Raw genomic sequence first — 19,999 nt, 5'->3', positions numbered from 1 at the left:
GCATATGACTAGTAAATGGGGTTTGAACCCAAGGCTACTGGCTTCTAAAACCTGTGCTCTTAGTGACTATACTAGAATACGAGCTATGCTCGTCTGTCTTCTCTGTTCTTTCTTTGCCTGTTATTGAGCTTTTAAACCATGTTTCCACCCTGTGGTCTGCACCTACCAGCAGTTCCACCTCTGAGAATCCCATCAATCATTCATCTGAAAATGCCAAGACAAATAACACATGAATGGTAGTTCCTACCACATAAGGTTATTAATACTCTAAACAAAAGCTTTGGTACTGTTACATTTGGATCTGGGTTATGTCCAAAATGTTCATGTTCAAAGCTTAGTCTCTAGCCTGTGGCACTACTGGGAGATGATAAAACATTTAGGAGGTGTGGCCTAGTGGGAGGAAGTGAGGTTACTAAAGGTGTGGTATTGAAAGGGCTACTGCAATCCTGGCCTCTTCTTCCCTTTGCTTCCTGGTCAGCATAATATAGAAGCTTCCTGTGTTATGTATTCATGGCTTCGATACTCTATCCAGCAACAAGACTCAAAATAATGGAGATGCAACCTTTGAAACCATGAGTCAAAGTAAACTTTACTCCTTTTTAAGTTGATTTTCTCTGGTACTTTGTCAGAGATAAAAAACTAACATAGGTACAGAATGTTGCACATAATAAACCATCAGTAAGTCTGCCCCAATGTTATAGTAAGGCACCAATTGCTTTATTTACATTGTTCCATTCCCATATAAAACTCTAAGAGAAGATACTATTTCTTTTACTGCTCTTTTACAAAAGATGAAAATTAGTTAAGAGTAAACTGCTACACATAGTAAGTGACAGAGCTTTTATCACCTCAAAGGAGAGGGAATCATGAAAGAGGTAAGACAGGTAAGACATGGTAAGACAGGAAGCTGGAGCACTAGGAGAGGCCAGGCCAGGCTCACTTGTAACAAACTTCTAGCTAAAAGGTCTCATGACAACTACATTGGCATACTGAGAACCAAGATTCTAACTTATGAACCTGTGGTGATGAAGCAAAGCTATGACAAATGAGATGATATGTATAAAGTGCTTAAAATGGCACCCAGTGTTGGTATCAGAACTGGCTGGGCAAATCGCCTCTGAACCCAGGGACATCAAGCATAGGTGACAGCATAGGTCAAGCATAGGTCACTCCCCCCCTTCTGTTGTCATGGCAATCACATACATTCCCAGAGTCCACTTCCCACCTCTACCTGTGAGCGGTTACATCACAACCTAAATAAAAGGCAGACCCTTCCTGACCTTTATCCCTCCACCCCTTTTTTTGTTTTGTTTTGTTTTTTTGGTTTTTTGAGATAGGGTTTCTCTGTATATCTCTGGCTGTCCTGGAACTCACTCTGTAGACCAGGTTGGCCTTGAACTCAGAAATCTGCCTGCCTTTGCCTCCCAAGTGCTGGGATTAAAGGCGTGTGCCACCACTGCCCAGCTTCATCCCTTTTTCTTTTCTCTCTTTTCCCCTTTGTCTCCATTACCTCCTTTTTGCCCCTGACCCCACAATAAACTGCTGCTACATGGAACTGCACTGGCCTTGGTGTGGTCTGTCTAGACACAAGCCGTGATTCCAACACAACACCCAGCACATAGCCCTTAAGAGAGAAATGATCACTTCCACAAAACTAAAACACAGATTGTATAATATGGTAACAAGAAACAATAAACTTACTTAAGGATATCTGAGGAGGTAATGAACAAGGCCTACATAAGACTTTGAAAGGATCTTCAAAGTAAAATCCCAGGATCTGATATAGGATGAATATTCAGCAATACTTTTAGAACATTAACAAGTAACATAGCTACATCGTAGAATAAGTTAAATACAGCAAGGAACAAATAAGAAAGCTGATGACAGAATTTTCTGTCTAGCTGACAAAGCCTACAACCTTCACAGCTGGCTTCCAGTGGTAACAAATAACTTCTAACCGTGATTCTTTACACGCTCGTATATTGTACAGATCACCTACCCTAAACTGTGCTAGGATTAGTCTATGTAACTATGGCATTATGGAAAAAGTGATAGTATGTGATATCTAAGGTTAGCTTATTAGAAACTGACAGCTTCCATCTTCATGTATCTTGCTTCTGGAATAGGGAGAACAAGCTGCCATATACCAAGCGGCTATGGAGAGCCCCACACAGCAAAGCAGTAAAGCCACTGGCCATTAGCTAATGCCAACAGCCATGGGAGCAAATCTCGAAGCCAATTCTCCAATTCCAGTAAAGCCATAAGCTAGCTGACTGTGAAGCTGGCTGGCAACTTCAAGATCTCTCACGAGAAAACAGGAGCCAAACCACATAGCTATGGTGCTTCCTGACCTTCAGAAATTCATATGATAATAAATGTTTGCTGTTTTAATTGCCAACAGATAACTAATAGCTCAGCTAATAACTAATATAGCTAAAATTTGATTCTTAAAAACACTATGAAGAAAGACACAAAACACTGGTATTTTTCTCTGTAGCACTGTTGCTATCCAGCACTCAGGGAGCAGCTTTCTCTAGATCAGACAAGCTGCATCATGACATTACTTATCTGCTTAAACTAACTGTCAGCATAATTGTTCCCTACACATTTGTTGCTTTGGTACCTAATCCTGTGAAGGAAACCAGATTCTCACTGTCAGTAAAGTTAGTGTGAATCTCATCAAATAAACAATACTGTCAGAAAAATGGAAGCTCTGGCCGGGCGGTGGTGGCGCACGCCTTTAATCCCAGCACTTGGGAGGCAGAGGCAGGAGGATTTCTGAGTTCGAGGCCAGCCTGGTCTACAGAGTGAGTTCCAGGACAGCCCGGGCTACACAGAGAAACCCTGTCTCGAAAAACCAAAAAAAAAAAAAAAAAAAAAAAATGGAAGCTCTAAGTGCATTCTAAATGACCTTCCATAATTAGCATGCATTTCTAAAGCAAGCACAAACTCCTCCTGAGATTAAAGGATGTCAAGACTATCCAGACAAAAGTCTTCCTATAAGAGACCTGATTGCCTAAGTAAAAGTGAAGCCTCCAGTGCTTGTAGAAAAACTAACAATGGGGAAGCTATGGCAGGAATTGCTATTGTTTGCTGGGTGTTATAAGGAATACTATTGAATCTACATTACAGGAAATGTTTTTGTACTATCCTAAGCCAGCTTCTAAGACTGTTTTGCCTCACAAAAGGAAACTAGGATAGAAAATAGAAAACTTCTGGCCTTGGCTTTTCTGCTAGTTCTTGTCCATTTATTTCTCCTGTCATTAATAGTGATGTTCCTCTAGACACTCTGCAAATACATATACTACTAGAGCTGATGTCATGGCTTTAACAATATCTGTATTTTTCCAAATATACATTTAGGACTAAAATCGTCTTTCAGATTCCGGGTCCACATTTCAAGTTTGATACTAAAGATTCCCATGTGAATATATCACAAGTGTCTCATCTATAACACGTCCAAACATGAACGAAAACAGTCATTCCCTTTACTACTAACCACCTCTAATTCTGACCCTACTGTTTGAGTAGCTATGTTATCAATCACCTGATCTCCGATCTCTCTACACTATGAGAATCGTCCTTAGTAATCCTTGGTTTCATTCAGAGTTCTAAACTCTTGATTCATTCCTTTAGCATATTTGTGTCTCTGTATTTAAAACTGGCTTCCTATGGATTGCATAAAGTAGGCTTTGCTTTTTATCTACTATGACAAGATTATTTTAGACTTATTCTATGTATATTAGTATTTTGCCTGCATGTATGTACGAGCACCATGTTTGGTATCAGATGTTCACAGAGGTCAGAAAAAGGCATACGATCCCCTCGAATTGGAGTTACGGATTACTGTAAGCTACTATGTGGGTGCCAAGAACTGAACCACCATGTGGGTCCTCTGAAGAGCTGTTCGTGCTCTTAACCACGTAGCCATTTTTCCAGTTCCTGTTCTGTTAAGATTTTAATTGGGCTGCTCTTAGACTATCTGCATTCAGCATAGTTACTGATAGTATCTTGTTTTATCCCACCTATTCTTCGGTTCCTCTGGACAAAGGCACACACACAAAAGAAACTTAATATAGACATAAAATTTTAACAAAACTGAATTCACCTAGAGGTGGACACACACACACACACACACACACACACACACACACACACACACACTTTTAACAATTATATCATCACCAGGTTCCATGTTATTCACTAGTAATTTTGAATTGTTTCATTTAAGTACACTCTATGTTCTATGATATATTTATTTAAGGCTCATCTAGTGACAAAAATTCTTGTCAGATTCATCTCCAGTGGTACCATGAGGTGTTCCCTGAAAAGTCCTTTTTTTAAAAAAACATTATTATTATTTACTTATGTGTATATATGCATATATCTGTGCCTGAGGTCAGAGGCATCCCGAGTTATAAGCAGTTTGAGCTGTCTGATATAAATGCTGGGAATTCAACTTGGGTCTTCTGTAAGAACAATACATGTTCTTAACTACTAAGCTATCTCTCTAGGGCCTGAGAAGCCCTTTCTAATAATACAAAGCAAGGAAACAAGACCTAACACTCTCCTTTAAATTGTGCATTTTCCATAGCTTTTTACCACTTCTGATCCCAGACTGTTTAATATTTTACTAAGTTCATAGTGAATCTGAATGACTTTTAACTCTCTTGAGACAACAAAGCATACTTTCCTACTTTCTAAAAGAATCTAAATGTGCACTCATAAAAAGAAAAGCACATGACTATATAACTATAAAACTATCTAAGTATAATTTTTTATGCAGTTCTACAGGTGAAAATATTTCACAGGCAACATTCTGGACATATCCACAATAGGTACTAAGCCGTATTAACATGCATTTTCATGTCATTTATTAACTCATTCTCTTCTCATATTGTTTAGAAAACATAGTAGTTAAAAAATCACTTTGAGAAATTCATGGTAAGACACAGTTTAAAAGATGCATTAGAGACAGGAGAATCTCTGAGTTTGAGACTAGCCAGTTCTATGTAAGAAGTTCTAAGATAGCCAGGGCTATGTAGAAAGACTTTGTATTAAAAGGGAGGAAGGGAGGGAGGGAGGAGAGGAGGGAGGGAAAAAAATAAAGTTTTTTTTCTAAGATCATACACAAAACACAGTGTTCCCCTTATCCCCTTATATGCATGGAGGCACATCTGCCTGTATTCAAACACATACATAATATACATGCATATACAAAGTAATTTTAAAAAATCATTCTCAGAGAAAAAAAAACATGCAATGGAAGATATCATGCTAAGCAATTCAGTGAATCAGAGAAAGGTAAAGTCACAGGTTCAGGCAGCTCAACATGGTCAGGGAATGATCATATCAGAACAAGAAGGACAGGGGGTTGTTTCTAAAAGGCAAACAGAATCAGAATGTTGATATAAAATTAGACTATCATGTTATCATGGAGAAAGGACATGGAGGACACTAATATAAAATACTGAGTGTTGGGCTAGAGCAACGGATCAGTGGTAAGGAGCACTGAATGGTCTTCCAGAGGACCTGGGTTCAGTTCTCAGCACCCACATGTCAACTCACAACTGTCTGGAACTCCAAAATCTGACACCCTCACACAGACATGCATGCAGGCAAAACACCAATGACCATAAAATAAAAATAAATTATGTAAAACAAAGTTAAAAAAAGAAGGAAAAAGATCCTGAGTGTTCATTCAAGCATAGTTGGGACAGAATATAGTTAATAAATGCTATAAATGATGCTGGTGTCAGGGAAATTGTGCACAGATCACAGTGGAGTATCTTGGGGCAATGGAGTATAGCCAAATCAGCAAAGAGCAAAAGAGAAAAACTTAATAATTAAGCAGGGAGAAGTCACGAGAGATCTGACTTGTAATGAAACTATTAACATTGAGTGATTTGTAGGGTGATGGTAAGGGGAAAGGGGGTCTCTACATAGCCCTGAGTGTCCTGGAATTCACTTCTTTGAAGTATTAATAGTTTGATGAACATTGTAAGGGCTTTTCTTCATTTATGAGATGTCATTTAAAACAGAACTCTGAAGTAGATATGCTGAATTTATCAAGTGGAAATGCTATTTAAAATTTTCTGCTGGGCAATGGTGGTGCAGCCTTTAATCCCAGCACGGAGGAAAATATCTGAGTTTGAGGCCAGCCTGGTCCACAGCGTAAACAAGGACAGCCAGAGCTACACAGAGAAACCTTGTCTCAGAAAACAAAACAAAACAAAACAAAACAAAACAAAACAAAACAAATTTCCAGCCAGAGGTGTGGTGCCACCTTTATTCCCAGCACTAAGGAGGCAGGGGTAGGTGAATCTCTGAGTTCAAGGGCAGCCTGGCCCACTACAGAAAAACCCTGTCTCAAAACAAAACAAAACAAACTTGTGCTAGAAATTTCAAATTGCTGTGAAAATATTTAGAAGAGAAACTGGATGAATTTATCAGAGAAAACTGAAAAATTGGAACAGCCTTTCAGTGATAGGCCAGCTAAAGTTAATTTCCTGAGATATGCATAAACCACAGTTTTATTTTACGTCTGTTCCAACTTTCCCTTGGCCACAAAGCTGTTTCTGAGCTTTCTTCATGAACAGTAAAAGTGGTTTTTACACGTCCACAAAATGTTTACTTGCTGACCCCACCCCCAATACAGAATCAGACTTTGTTTTCTTCAGTGTTGCTCCCAGCACCTGGAAAAGCAGCAGGCACACTACTGGCACTGAGTCAACTGATGTTGAATAAACAAAATCAGTGAACAGATGAGGAGAGCATAAGCAGGAAAAGTTATTTTTTGTTTTGTTATTTTATGGTGCTGGGGATGGGGCCTTGGACACTGAGCAATGCCCCTAGCCAGGCAGGAAAGACTTTTTAAGTACACGTCCTGTTTTCCTATGTATGCGATCAGGACAACAACCTGCAGCCTTTATTGGTCAGGTCAAAGGGCCCACTTCTGTTTAACTGAAACAACAAAAGGCCAGGCTCTGGCAGCATCTCTCCTTCCGCTCCTTTGTTTTTAGCCTGTCTGAGGCCTTGCTGGCAACTTCTGCTATTGATAGGAAACCCTCGTGTTTCCTAAGAATTGGAATCTGTTGATTAAGGTAATTGTAGTGTCAGACTAATAAAAGTGCTCCGGGGCCTTTGGCTATGACTTGGGATGACCAGTGACTCAGAGCCTCACCAACACTCCTAGACCTGGGAGTGCTCCTATCTGTAAAGAGCTAATCTCTTTCCCTGAGTCTAAGTGGATTAAAAGCCCAAATGCCTAAAGCCAAGTTATGTTTCTGGTCTTAATTATACCTGCAACAGAGTTCACAAAATTAGATCTTAAAAACATATCATCTATCTAAAAATGCAATATTCTCTCACTTTCATTTTTGGAGGTAAAAACTTTTAAAGATAAAAATTCTATATTTGGGTACTAAAAACTACTCTTAAGGATAAAGTGACATGCTTATTTAGACTCTCTCTGTTTTTTGTTTTATATTATAATTTGTTATAATTATAATCTTAAAAATAATTTAAAAGAAAAATGTTCCTTTTGAATATTATATAAAACATAGTATGGTCACCTATTCTTCCATTGCATGGTGAGACTAACAAAACTATCTGGTTAAAGCTGAATCTTTCCTTAAGGACTTCACACTTTATATAACACTTAGCCCTATTTTTATTTATTTTTTTGGTAAATTTTATTTTTATTTATATGTGACTGTGTCCACAGAGGTCAGAAGACAGTATCAGATCCTTGAAACTGAAGTTATAAGCAGAAGTGAGCCACCTGATGTAAGTGCTGGGAATTGAACTAGGGTGTGGTGGAAGAGTAGTAAGTACTATAATCACTCAGCCATGTCTCCAGCCTTTTAGTGAAGATTGGATCCAGGCTGACACACTGGCTAGGCAAGAGTTCCACCACTGTCCTACACTGAGCCACGTTTCTATTTTTTAAATTGTACTGCTCTTCCCCCAACTTTTGTGAAGTCTTTAAATTTTTTTATTATGATTTTCTGTGTATGGTGTTGTTTTGTTTGCCTGTGTGCCTGGTGCCCACAGAGGCCAGAAGAGGGCACTATATTCCTGGAACTAGAGTTACAGATGGTTGTAAACTGCCCTGTGGGTGCTAGGAATCAAACCTGGGTGGTCTGGAAAAGCAGTCAGTGCTCTTAAGGATGAGTTGTCTCCTCAGTGTAAGAGTATCTTTTATTTGTCTGGTGTAATTGTCATCTCTGAAGCTTACTTGCCTGTATTTGCTAACCTAGGCCTAGTCCTGGAAACGTCTAGCCTCCATACATTCTAATCTAGGCCTAAACTGTTTCCAGCTTCTTGAGACTTACTGCTGAATAAACTCATTCTCTCTAGTTCTGTCTGAGATCTGGCTAACTGGTTTAATAGCTGTTCTGGCTCAAACTCCTCTCTATGCTAACTGATTGAACCTGGCTTCCTCTTGGTTTCCGAATTGCTCTTTGTGGCCTCAAACTAACTCTAACAATCTGTTCTGATCTTCTGGCTCTTCTCCTTCTCAGGCTTGTTCTCTCTGCAACCTCTCTCTCTTCTCTTTTCTCTCTTCTCTCTGTCTCTCTGACTTTCTAACTCTCCCAGTACAACTGCCTCCTCTCTGCACTGCTCCCTCCATTAATGTATTTTTCCTCTCTCTTCTCGAGAGTCAGGCTTATCCTATTCTGTCAAATCTTTCTCTGATTTGTTACTTTGCCACTCAACTGGACAACACTTTCAAACATGGCTGCTTCCTTCTTTTTTTTTATTTTTATTTTTTATTTTATTTTTTTTATTTTTTGAGACAAGGTTTTTCTGTATAGCCCTGGCTGTCCTGGAGCTCATTCTGTAGACCTCTGGCTGGCCTCAAACTCAGAAATCCACCTGCCTTTGCCTCCCAAGTGCTGGGATTAAAGGTATACACCAACACTGCCTGGTTTGGCTGCTTCCTTCTACAAACTAACTTTACCTTCATTGTCTGGTATTAATGATGTGTACTAAGGGCATGTCTGTATTCCAGCCAGAGTAGCCATGTTGCTGGAATAAAATTCCTCTACACTCCACACTCCAGCTTTATTCTATGTATGAATGTTTTTGCCTGCATGTATATAGGTGAACCACATGCATGTTTAGTGCTCTCAGAGGTCAGAAGTTAGTATCATCCCTGGAAATGGAGTTTCTGATGACAGTGAGTTCTAACAAATCCAAATCAGGTCCTTTGGAAGAATGAGTGATTCTAAGCTTGAGCCTTCTCTCTGGGCCCCAGAAGTCACTTTTTAAGAGAGTACTTTATTGAAATTACTGACATAATCAGAGTTTGTTTTGCTATAAAGAATAGTAAATGTCTACCTTTTTCCCTCAGTAACCATTTAAATATATGCCCTTTCTTTTCTCTCTGTCTCTCTCTGTCTCTCTCTGTCTCTCTCTGTCTCTCTCTCTCTCTCTCTCTCTCTTTTTCTTTTTTGTGAGAGTCTCATGCAGCCCAAGCTGGCTTTAAACTCATTATGCAGCAAAGGATGACTCTGAGCTTCAATTCTCTGCTTCCACTTCTTAAGTGCTGGGATTACAGAGATGCAGAGAATGCCCAGTTCCTGTCTCCGCTGACCTGAAATGCTCAAATTACATTAAACTACTCCAGATTCCAGATCTTTAGGGTCCAATTCTTAGTTCAACTTACAATAAATTGCAAAGTAGACAAGATTCTACTTTTGACTTATTAAGAGTCTGATAATTCATAGTTTAGTAGGTTTAGATTAAGGTATTAGTATTCAACACAAATTAGGAGGGGAGAAAACTTTGTCTTAGAAATGAAACAGATAGATTATATAACTGCATACATTTTTAAGAGGTGAACTAAGTTAAAGGACATGTACTAAAAGCCTACTTGAATTTTTAGAGCGGCATTTTACTTAGAGATTCACTGCATGACAACTGTCTCCCACCTACCGGAGTGTCCTTTAGTCAGAGTGCAGCCTGCTTTGGATTTCCGACATCCCAGTATGTCTTTTAGCTTCACTCCTGAAGTATTTTGCTATTGTTGTTCTAAATGAGTTTTCTTTTATAATTTACAGCTCTTTTTTTTTCCTTTCTGTTATTTGGAGACATGATTTCTCTGTGTATTCTTTACTTGAGCTTTGATCTAAATTTCCAATTCTCTATCAGGAAAAAGAACAATTGGAGGCTATATGATATGCCAAGGAACTAGGATTGCAGTTCCAGCTCTAGCAATAAACAACCACGGCTGAAGAATTTGTTTCTCACAAATGGCTTCTTCTGTGATTGACTTAAGCAATTGAACTTAATGGGGGAGGGGGTGGGAATAACAGGCTAGCACTCTGTAATGCTTAAGCAGTCTGCTCTCAGCTTCTAGATGAAGTTCTATTATAACATTAGAGCGTTCTAACTAGTCCAATGTGTGAGGTGCTCAGTAACTCACATACTCAGTCCTCCTCATAAGGCGAGTCTCTGTCTACTCTAAGACTGGCTTCTGTAACCCGTGATCACAACTAACAGAGTTCATACATGGCGTCTCTTAGGGCCATTTCTTCTGGCATGCATGAAGCACAGGAACTTTTATCTGCTCACTAAACAGTAATGAAAAGAAGCTCACTGCTCTGTCATCTCACAACTTAACCTGTATCTGAAAGATTAGGATACTGTGGCTTACTGCATTTATATTAGATTTTTTGTTTTTGTTTTTTTGGTTTTTTGGTGTGTATGTGTTTTTAAATCAAAATTTATTTCACTTCATTTTGTTCTAAAAACCATCTATTAAGACAGAAGGGCCTAGTTAGGATAGATTTTGTCCAAAGTAAAAGTCCAAATTTAAGAACCAAAAATCCTTTTATTTCAAAATTTATTTCCATTATGCATGTACAGAATGTATTTTTTTCACTTGACAAACATATATAAGGAACTAACTGGGTTCAGTACTTATAAAGTGAGGGCCTATTTCAGTTTGGGCTTGCCATCCTCCACCCACTGTGCAATCCTCAGAAATCATAACTCTAAATTCAAGTTTCTTCATTTGCAATTTTTCTTTTTGAAATTTTAAAACAGAAAGCTAAGATAAAAGTGATTTTAGAGATCTAATTCAATATTGCCTTTTTACAACTTTCAAAACTATAACAGAAATTAAATTACTTGATAAAAGTTGGATTTTTAGTACCAAAGATTAAAAACCAGGTCACTAAGAATCTAGTTTAATCGGTCTTTCCACTATTTACTTCTTCCAAAGTAGTTAAAAGACATTTCTGAAAGCTGCAACCCATTCTGTCATCATTTACTAGAATTTCATTATCAAATAAACCCTTATGTTCCAAGGCATTCCCTGTACTACTCTTTTAAGAATTTAGGGTGGGACTAGATTATTTAGTATTCCTCAAAGAATAAATAATCTTCTGTATGTTTAGACGTGAAAGCTATTTGGATTGTACTAATGGGACTACACAAGGACTAATTATTGTGAACACTGGCTCTAGAGCTTTCAAGACACGCTTGGAGAAGCTCCTCCGCTTTCTGAGACAAGACGATCGCCTGTGTAGTTCCTTGAACTGAGTATGTAGCCCCTAGGCTGCTTTCAAACATTCCATCTTCCTACCTTAGCCAGTGGCATGCTGAAATTAGAGACACAAACCACCAGACTGTCCCCCTCCCCCCCAGAGACCTCAAAGCCTCAAGGTCTGTGGGGGGTGTGTGTGTGGGGGGGGTAGGGAGGCTGGTGGTGCAGAGAGGTCATCACCCTCTTAAAGGCCAGGGCCCTTCCTTACTGCTATCTCTTGGTTCAGCTCCTCCCCCCCATCTCTGCTTCAGACTTCCTGTGGTTCTACCAAGGTCTCTCTAAATTAACTGGCTGGGATTAGGAGTGCTGGAATGAGTCTGCCTTTCCCTGTAAGAATGTAGCTCCTGCTGATTTACTGGGTATAATAAGAACTTCTACTTGGCCCATTTATTCTTTCTCTTACACAATTTTTTTCCTCTTGCTACCTCTTCCTCTTTGTGGTACACATTTCTTGTCCAGACTAGTTTCAAAATTACAAATTCTTAAACATTAAGGTTAAAAAGTGACTTCCTGATACCAAAGAGTGAGAAAGCAAATGTGGCCCCTTAAACATTCAAAGAATTCAAGGAATCTGAAGCAAATAAGAAGCAGGAAGGGAACTTTGTAGAGCCTAATTCCTTTCTTTAACTGCCAGGGAGCCAGACTCCCCACAGGAATAAAGGGACAGTACAGGAAAGGAAGTGCCTAGTTCTCTACTAGAAGCTCTTCTCACTGCACTTTCATACTCCCCCAGCTTAGAAAAGGATATATAGTCTCCTTTTATTGCCTACAGCACAATTCTTTATTCACACATAAAGAATTTATACTAGTAAACGGATAGTCTAGTTTCTTTTTAGATTTTTCTATAGAGAAAAAATTTCAAATTTCAGAGATTATATGCAGGTATTTTTGGAGAACAGCTAGCAAGGCTCGCAGATCCTCTTTCAGATCTGTTTCTTATATGTTTTGAGTCATGGTGTTTCAGAGTCTCAGAAAGGTATGATGAAACCAGGACCCAAGGAAGGAGATTTCAGGGTCAATGGAGTCAGACTCTTGGCACTAAAATGTTAAGCTTTACTCTAGCACTGAACCATGCCGTTAATCTACCAACTGATATGTTTAGCCAGAATCACTGTTTGACATTTGGTGCTTTTCCTAAAACAAAGCTAACAAGAAATGTCCTTTTGTAACTAAGTATTTTTGTCAACAAGAAAGCACATACATGGATATTTGAGAGACAAAAAGGACTTTCCTAGATACTCTTCTGCTTCTGTTTATTACATAGAGGCAACACATATACATTTTTAAAATAAAATGTATCAGATTCCTGTCATCACATAGCTTCCTTTGTGTCTCAGACTACCATATGGTTTTTATTTTACCACTGTATAAATAATTTATTATTTAAGATTTTATTTTTCACTAACATTTATTGCATTTAAACTGAATAATTTTTAGAATGAATTTGTTTAGAATGGTGTTGCTTACGCTTCTCATTTTTCATTTAATCATTTGCTGGGATGCTGGAGACTTAGCTAGCACAGGGCCTCCTGCATGCTGAGGGTGGAGCTCCAACATGGAGTGACATTCCAGCCCTCAGATCTTAAAGTAGTAACTCTTCTTTAAAGTTTTTTTTTTTTTTTCCTGTATGAGTATTTTGCCTTCTTGTATGTTTGTGCACTAGGCGCATGCAGCGCCTGTAGAGACAGAAATGGGTATTGGATATCGTGGGACTGGAGTTACAGACAGTAGTGAGCTGCCTTGTGGGGTGCCGACCATCTGAAAGAGCAGGAAGTACTCCTAACTGCTGAGCCATCTTTCCAGCATGCCCATCTAGGTACAAGGATTAAAGGCATGTACTACCACGCCCAGCAAATTATTAACCCTTTACACAGACTTTCCTTTATAACTCTTTTGTACTAAGGTATAATCTACATATCACAACATCCTAAAAATCAACTGACAGTATATTTTACTTATGTATTTTAAAGATCTATTTATTTATTTTTATATGTATAACTGCTGGCCTGCATGTATGCATGTATATCATATTCACATCTGATGTGGCCAGAAGAGGCTGGAATTGGAGTTATGAGTGTTTGCAAACCACCCAATGTGGGTGCTGAGAATTAATCCTGGGTCCACTGCAGGAATAGAGATGCTCTTAACCACTGAATCACCTCTCCAGGCCCAGTATTTTTATTTTGAATATTGTAATTCCCTTTAAATTCTTCTTGGAAACAAGAGAATAAGTGAATAGGTTGGCAGAAAGTAACTGAAAGACAGCAAGACTAGTAATTAGGAGATAAAGTGCCTGAGTATATTTTACAATGTGGCAGTGAAAATGAAGAGGCAAAACAAAATTGATCAGTAGCAAACCAGAAATACGCATTACTGAAAACAATGGGTGGGCTAGAGAAATGGCTCACTGGGTAAGCCTAAGGTATGGTAGGCTGGGCTATAGGTTTGCAATGGTTTGCATTAAACCAATGCAAAGAAATTCAGACCCTCAATCTTATGGCCTGTAATACTGTATTATTTAATCACAGATGAATTCCTAATCAAAACAACAAAAAGATTACAATTCACCATCAAAGGCTGATGAGCATTAGAGTAATTCAAATTTAAAAGGTGTAGACCACATGAGCACACCTTAATACTTAAAGCAGAGGTTCTATAGAGAACGTGCCCTTAAATGTCTTCACAGATCCCAAATGAAGAGTTTTAGCCCCAAATTTAGAGATGAAAGTAAGATCTGAAATATGTCCCAGCACACAGCCAACATGTGAGGAAGCTGAGGGCGCAGTGGAGGAGATGAGACTAAAACTCATGAACCTAAGCGGAGGCAAGCAGTAGAACTCTGATTCTCGGCTCTAAGATATGTCAATCAACTTAGAAGGGGGAAAGCCCCTCTCACAAAGTACATTTTCTCATTATGCTTAAGTTGTGGGCAAAAATGATCATACTGCACTAAAAAGCAAACATTTTAGGGTACTGTTCTCACTATTGAGCTATAATCCTCCAGGGAAAAAATAAACATACTTAATGTAGTCTTTGATGTATTAAAAATTGAAATAGCTCTAGAAAACTAGTTTGAAAGAAAAATGTTAGAACCTTATTTATCAAAACCTAAGAGATCTAGGATTAAAGCTACTCACAATCATGCCAATTAAGTTAAATGTTGAAGAGCAATTAAAAAAAAAAAACAACCAGATACTAAGATTAGCAGGACTGCTTGCCTCAGTCAAAGCCTTTATATAAACTCTTAAGGTTCTGTCTTCAGTGATTAAACAGTTCTTTAAAAACTCATCGCTAAGAATTTCAATTTCTAAACATGCATCCATCTGCATTTTATGTCTTTAAAGAAGGTACGATTCCAACTACAAAAGCAGTAGGAAAGAACCTGCCTTATGCTGATGTACTTCTTTCTTTCTCTTAGTTGTTACTAACTAAAGCAAAACAAACCACTTAGAAGTTGTCAGAATCCCCAGAAAGCATTTTGGCATAAAAAGAGTTAACGCTCAACTCAGCTGGACAGCCAGTGACCATTTGCAAGCCTCCTAGGTACATTCCCAGCAGACACATTATCAGATTAAAGGAACTGCAAACAACTGGGTTGAAGCCTTCCTTTGTCCAAACCCAGCCTCTTCTTCCTGTGATGTCATATTACAAATCTGGGAAGCCTTACTTGCTCACTTCAGAGACAGCCCATCTCACAATACAGCTGGCAACCTCGGAAAGGCCTCCATTCAGCAAGAGCTAACATGCTTAGGAATTTATCTGAGATCCTCTAAAAGACTGCCTATCGCCATCTGGAATCAATGTAGAAATACGAAGTCTGAGAATAAAAAGAAGGAAGAAGTACGGACGAAGAGGACGAAGGACGGCAAGTGTTTAAAGACTGAAGCAAGACTGGCAACTTATGGCTAACATTCTGAACGTAAAGACATTTTAATTTTGGAATATTCACCTTGACGGCCGAAGTACAAGTTTATATGAGGACTGGTCGTGTTCAACTTGGAACAGTTTTTCCTTAAGCTTGCAGCTTTATGGGTTGGCTTCCTTGACTGCATTTTCTGTCAGTTAACTATACTCCGGACTCATGGATTTTCTAGACCAGAAAACCAGACTATTTTCCTGAAGAATCTACTAGAAACTTTTAAGCAACACATTTCATGTTTCCTTTGAAGAGTTCAGAGAAGAAAGCATTTGTAAGAACAGGAAAAGAAACAAATAATTTGCAAATAAATTGGCTGTTGCTGTGACCACATCTGAATACCAAAGGCGATCACTGCAGACAAAAGGACTCCTGTAAGCTGTACTGCCCGACAATGGTAAGCTCCAATGGCTCCCACTGCCCTTATGACGACTCCTTTAAGTACACTTTGTATGGGTGCATGTTCAGCATGGTGTTTGTGCTTGGGCTGATATCCAACTGTGTTGCGATATATATTTTCATCTGTGCCCTCAAAGTGAGAAATGAAACTACAACATACATGATTAACCTGGCAATGTCAGATTTACTTTTCGTCTTTACTTTGCCATTTCGGATTTTTTACTTTGCAACACGGAATTGGCCATTTGGAGATCTGCTCTGTAAGATTTCAGTAATGCTGTTTTACACCAATATGTATGGAAGCATTCTGTTCTTAACCTGTATCAGTGTAGATCGATTTCTGGCAATTGTCTACCCATTTAAGTCAAAGACTTTAAGAACTAAACGAAATGCAAAGATTGTTTGCACTGCGGTGTGGTTCACCGTGATGGGAGGAAGCGCGCCTGCAGTTTTCTTTCAGTCGACCCACTCTCAGGGTAACAATACCTCAGAAGCCTGCTTTGAGAACTTTCCAGCAGCCACGTGGAAAACTTATCTCTCCAGGATTGTGATTTTCATTGAAATAGTGGGGTTTTTTATCCCCCTTATTTTGAACGTAACTTGTTCTAGTGTGGTGCTAAGAACTTTAAATAAACCTGTTACATTAAGTAGAAGCAAAATGAACAAAACTAAGGTTTTAAAAATGATTTTTGTCCACTTGGTCATCTTCTGTTTCTGTTTTGTGCCCTACAACATCAATCTCATTCTGTACTCGCTCATGAGGACGCAGACCTTTGTTAACTGCTCTGTGGTAGCTGCAGTGAGGACGATGTACCCGATCACTCTCTGCATTGCTGTCTCCAACTGTTGCTTTGACCCCATTGTTTACTACTTCACTTCAGACACAATTCAGAATTCAATAAAAATGAAAAACTGGTCTGTTAGAAGAAGTGACTCCAGGTTCTCTGAAGTTCAGGGCACCGAGAATTTTATCCAACACAATCTACAGACCTTAAAAAGTAAAATATTTGATAATGAATCTGCAATATAAGCTGCCTGACTATGCCACTGGGACTGCTCCGTGTTCAACTGTGAAAACTGTTCTTGGGAACTCTCTCTCCAGCTCCAACAGAAAATTAACATGAGGATGGTTATGTGTTTTTAAAGGAACTTTGTGTCTGTTGTGTTAAACATTAAAGTTTATTCTATTCTTGTATGCACTCCATTTTACTTTTTTGAACCACTTTAACATGTTCTTTTCCTCAAAAAAAAAAAAAAAAAACCCTCCAAAGTTAAGGTCTAAAAGCAACTATGATTTAAATAATGTGCTATCTGTACTTTTAAAATTTTGTATTTCACAAAATGATTTATTCAAAAATCTGTTAAAAGGTTTTATACTGAACCCAGATGTTGTTTAAGTGACAGTTTACTAAATATATTTCACTTCTATTTTATTTCAGATTAAAAGTACTTATCATGGCTTAAACTGTAAACAAGGAAGAAAACCAATTTTAAATAGTAAAACATTTTTAGAGCATTTCCTCCAAAAGAATACTGCAGTTTTCTGCATGACATTGTATCTTTGTAGACAATTCCTTTAAAAAAAAAAAAAGGTGTCTAACTATACAGTATATTTTGAAATTACTATTTTGATTTATATTCTGGCTGCAACACCCAATTTCAAAATGATATATAGTATACAAATTTAAAGTAAGGAAACTAATAAAATGCTATCTTGCTAGGTAAATTATTTTAAAAATGTTGCCAGATGTTTATTTTGAAAGTACAACAAAAACTTGTATGTTCAATAATGTTGGTCTAGAAATTACCAGGACAGTGAAGTGCATGAGTTTTTAAAATGTGATACGTAGCCAAGGTATTTTTTTACTTCTTTTCCTCTCTCACTTTAGGTCAACTACTAAGTGACTGAAAATGTTATTTCAAGTGGAAAAAAACTGTTAAAATGTTAAATGTATTAAGTAAGGACATAGTTCCTTACATAGAGAGCAATGAACCTAGAAGAACAAATAACTAAGCACAATTACATTTTCATTGTACAAAACAGACAAAGGCATGCCTCTGAGACAGAGAAAAGTACTAGCTACACAAAAACTTTCATTTTCCAACATACTCTCTCCTAATTCAAGGCATTTTCCAAAGTTTTAATTTTAAAGAAAATAATATATAGTTGAATTCTGAGTTAGCCTGTATGGTAGAACAGGTTAATCTTGAATCCAGTATGAACATATATTTTATAATACATAAATTTACTTTTTTCTGAGTTTGGGCTGCAATGATTTTTGACAAATCATAATCATTTCTTAATCATAATCATTTACTATTTTAGATAAGTTTCTTTGTAATACATAGCACACAAATGGTTTTTTAGTTTTAGGTAAAACTAAAGGAAAATAAATCTTTAACAAAAAACAAACTAATGAAGAAAATAAGCATATCCTAAGAGAAGTATGTATATCACACACACACACACACACACACACATATATATATGTCAAACACATATATACAAATACGCACACACACTGTGAAGTTTACTTCAGTTGTTCTATAGGTTCCTGTAGAATGATATTACCCCAAAGAATGAAATGCGTTTAGCAACCTTGGATATACACTGTTGAGTTGGAAAGCAGCTAGCAGTCTATTGATCAAGAGGAAAGGATCATGGAGATCTGCATTTTTCTGAACTTTCCATGCTCAGGGGTCATGAGAAAACCCTAAGGGAGATCTCAAGGCATGAGTCTTAACCTTAAAATACTAGAAAGACAGTCATCATATAACTGACTACTAGACTCAATGAAGGAGTTCTTATTGCCCTTGTCTGAACAACATACATGAGTCAAAAGTTTTGTAAAATTCTTTTATTTTTGGTAAACTTTGATGCCCTGGAACTTGGCTCTGTAGATTAGGCTGTCTTTGAACTCAAGAGATCTACCTGCCTTTGCCTCCTGAGTGCAGGGATTAAAGGCATGTGCCACCACTGGGCAACTTTTATATGATTCTTAACAAAATGTCACAACAGATTAAAAAGTTGTAATTTTCTCATCTGGAACAAATACTAAGGGCAGGTGATACAGCCCTGGAGTATAGAGCTTAACTGTATGTAAAAGACCCTGGGTTTAATACTCAACATGACTGACAAAGAAATTTAAAATATTAAGTAAACCTTACCTATCTGGACAAAAAAGTATCACAACAGAATTTGTGTTATTTTCCTTTGTGAGTGATGAAATGTGAGGTAAATTATATATTTTAGGGTTTTTATTTCCCCTTCACTCACAAACATATGAAAGCACTGAGACTCTAACTTTTTATTACTTTAAAATGATAGTATCAATCCTCCCATTCCTGCCCCTCCCCAAACAGTTTTCAACATCTTCATAGAGGAACAGATGATAGAAGCCATCTTCTTACACTACCTTACTTCAAAGAACAGGAAGATCAGAGTATTGTCATGGAAGAAAGCTTTATGGCACCCTAAAAACTGGCTCCAAATTTAATATGTATGTTGTTCATTGTCTTTCCACAGAAAAATAAAGAAAATCAAGATACTATCAAGGTTCTGAGCAAGGCTTAATATTTACATTCAAAATAGTAACAATAAATTTGAAGTATAAATCCTAATTATAAGTATTGATCATTAAAGAAATTGGCCACTCAACCAGGAAACATAGAACAGAAAATGAAGCAGAGTTCATACTTTCAATGTAGAAAAACTAAGTTGTGGATGAAACAGCTACAGAAAATGGCTTTGGTTATATGCTGTAGAACCACAATGAACTTTTATCTTTTGACATTCATTAAATTATTAATGCGTAGAAGAATCTTTGCTACTTTCTCAGCAACCAAACTTTTTTAACGACTACAGGCCTTCCAACTCCAGATGGAAGGAAGATAAGACCCACTATTTTTCACTATAAATGAGTTTTTCGATGGAAACCATGTTATAAAAAGTGCTTACATAAGGACAATATTTCAAAGTAATAATAAAATAATCTGTTTTTTAAAAGTTCTTTTAAAGTACCTTGAGAACTGAATTACCCATTGGTAACATGACTTCTGAAATGTTCAAAATTCAAAAGGAATAATCAAAGAACTTATGGGTATAGAACACATTTAAATTGATAATT

The 19,999-nt window shown here is 37.6% G+C and overlaps 2 protein-coding genes across 2 annotated transcripts in view; one reads left to right on the top strand and one right to left on the bottom strand.

The window, feature by feature from the left end:
* Rb1 (RB transcriptional corepressor 1) overlaps positions 1 to 19,999 on the bottom strand; it is a 136,368-nt gene that overhangs the window by 27,055 nt on the left and 89,314 nt on the right. The window lies entirely within an intron of this gene.
* On the top strand, positions 15,219 to 17,071 carry Lpar6 (lysophosphatidic acid receptor 6). Its single transcript, XM_028754222.1, has one exon. It carries the CDS (start codon positions 15,868 to 15,870, stop codon positions 16,900 to 16,902), a length of 1,035 nt encoding a protein of 344 aa, XP_028610055.1. The 5' UTR covers positions 15,219 to 15,867; the 3' UTR covers positions 16,903 to 17,071.

Source organism: Grammomys surdaster, unplaced genomic scaffold (assembly GCF_004785775.1).
Source record: "Grammomys surdaster isolate TR1022 unplaced genomic scaffold, NIH_TR_1.0 125985, whole genome shotgun sequence".
Lineage (NCBI taxonomy): Eukaryota > Metazoa > Chordata > Mammalia > Rodentia > Muridae > Grammomys > Grammomys surdaster.
This window is presented reverse-complemented; position numbering and strand designations above follow the sequence as displayed.

Bases quoted from the DNA above. Each gene is read 5' to 3' on its own strand.
- Lpar6 (XM_028754222.1), top strand. From the start codon at position 15,868: ATGGTAAGCTCCAATGGCTCCCACTGCCCTTATGACGACTCCTTTAAG.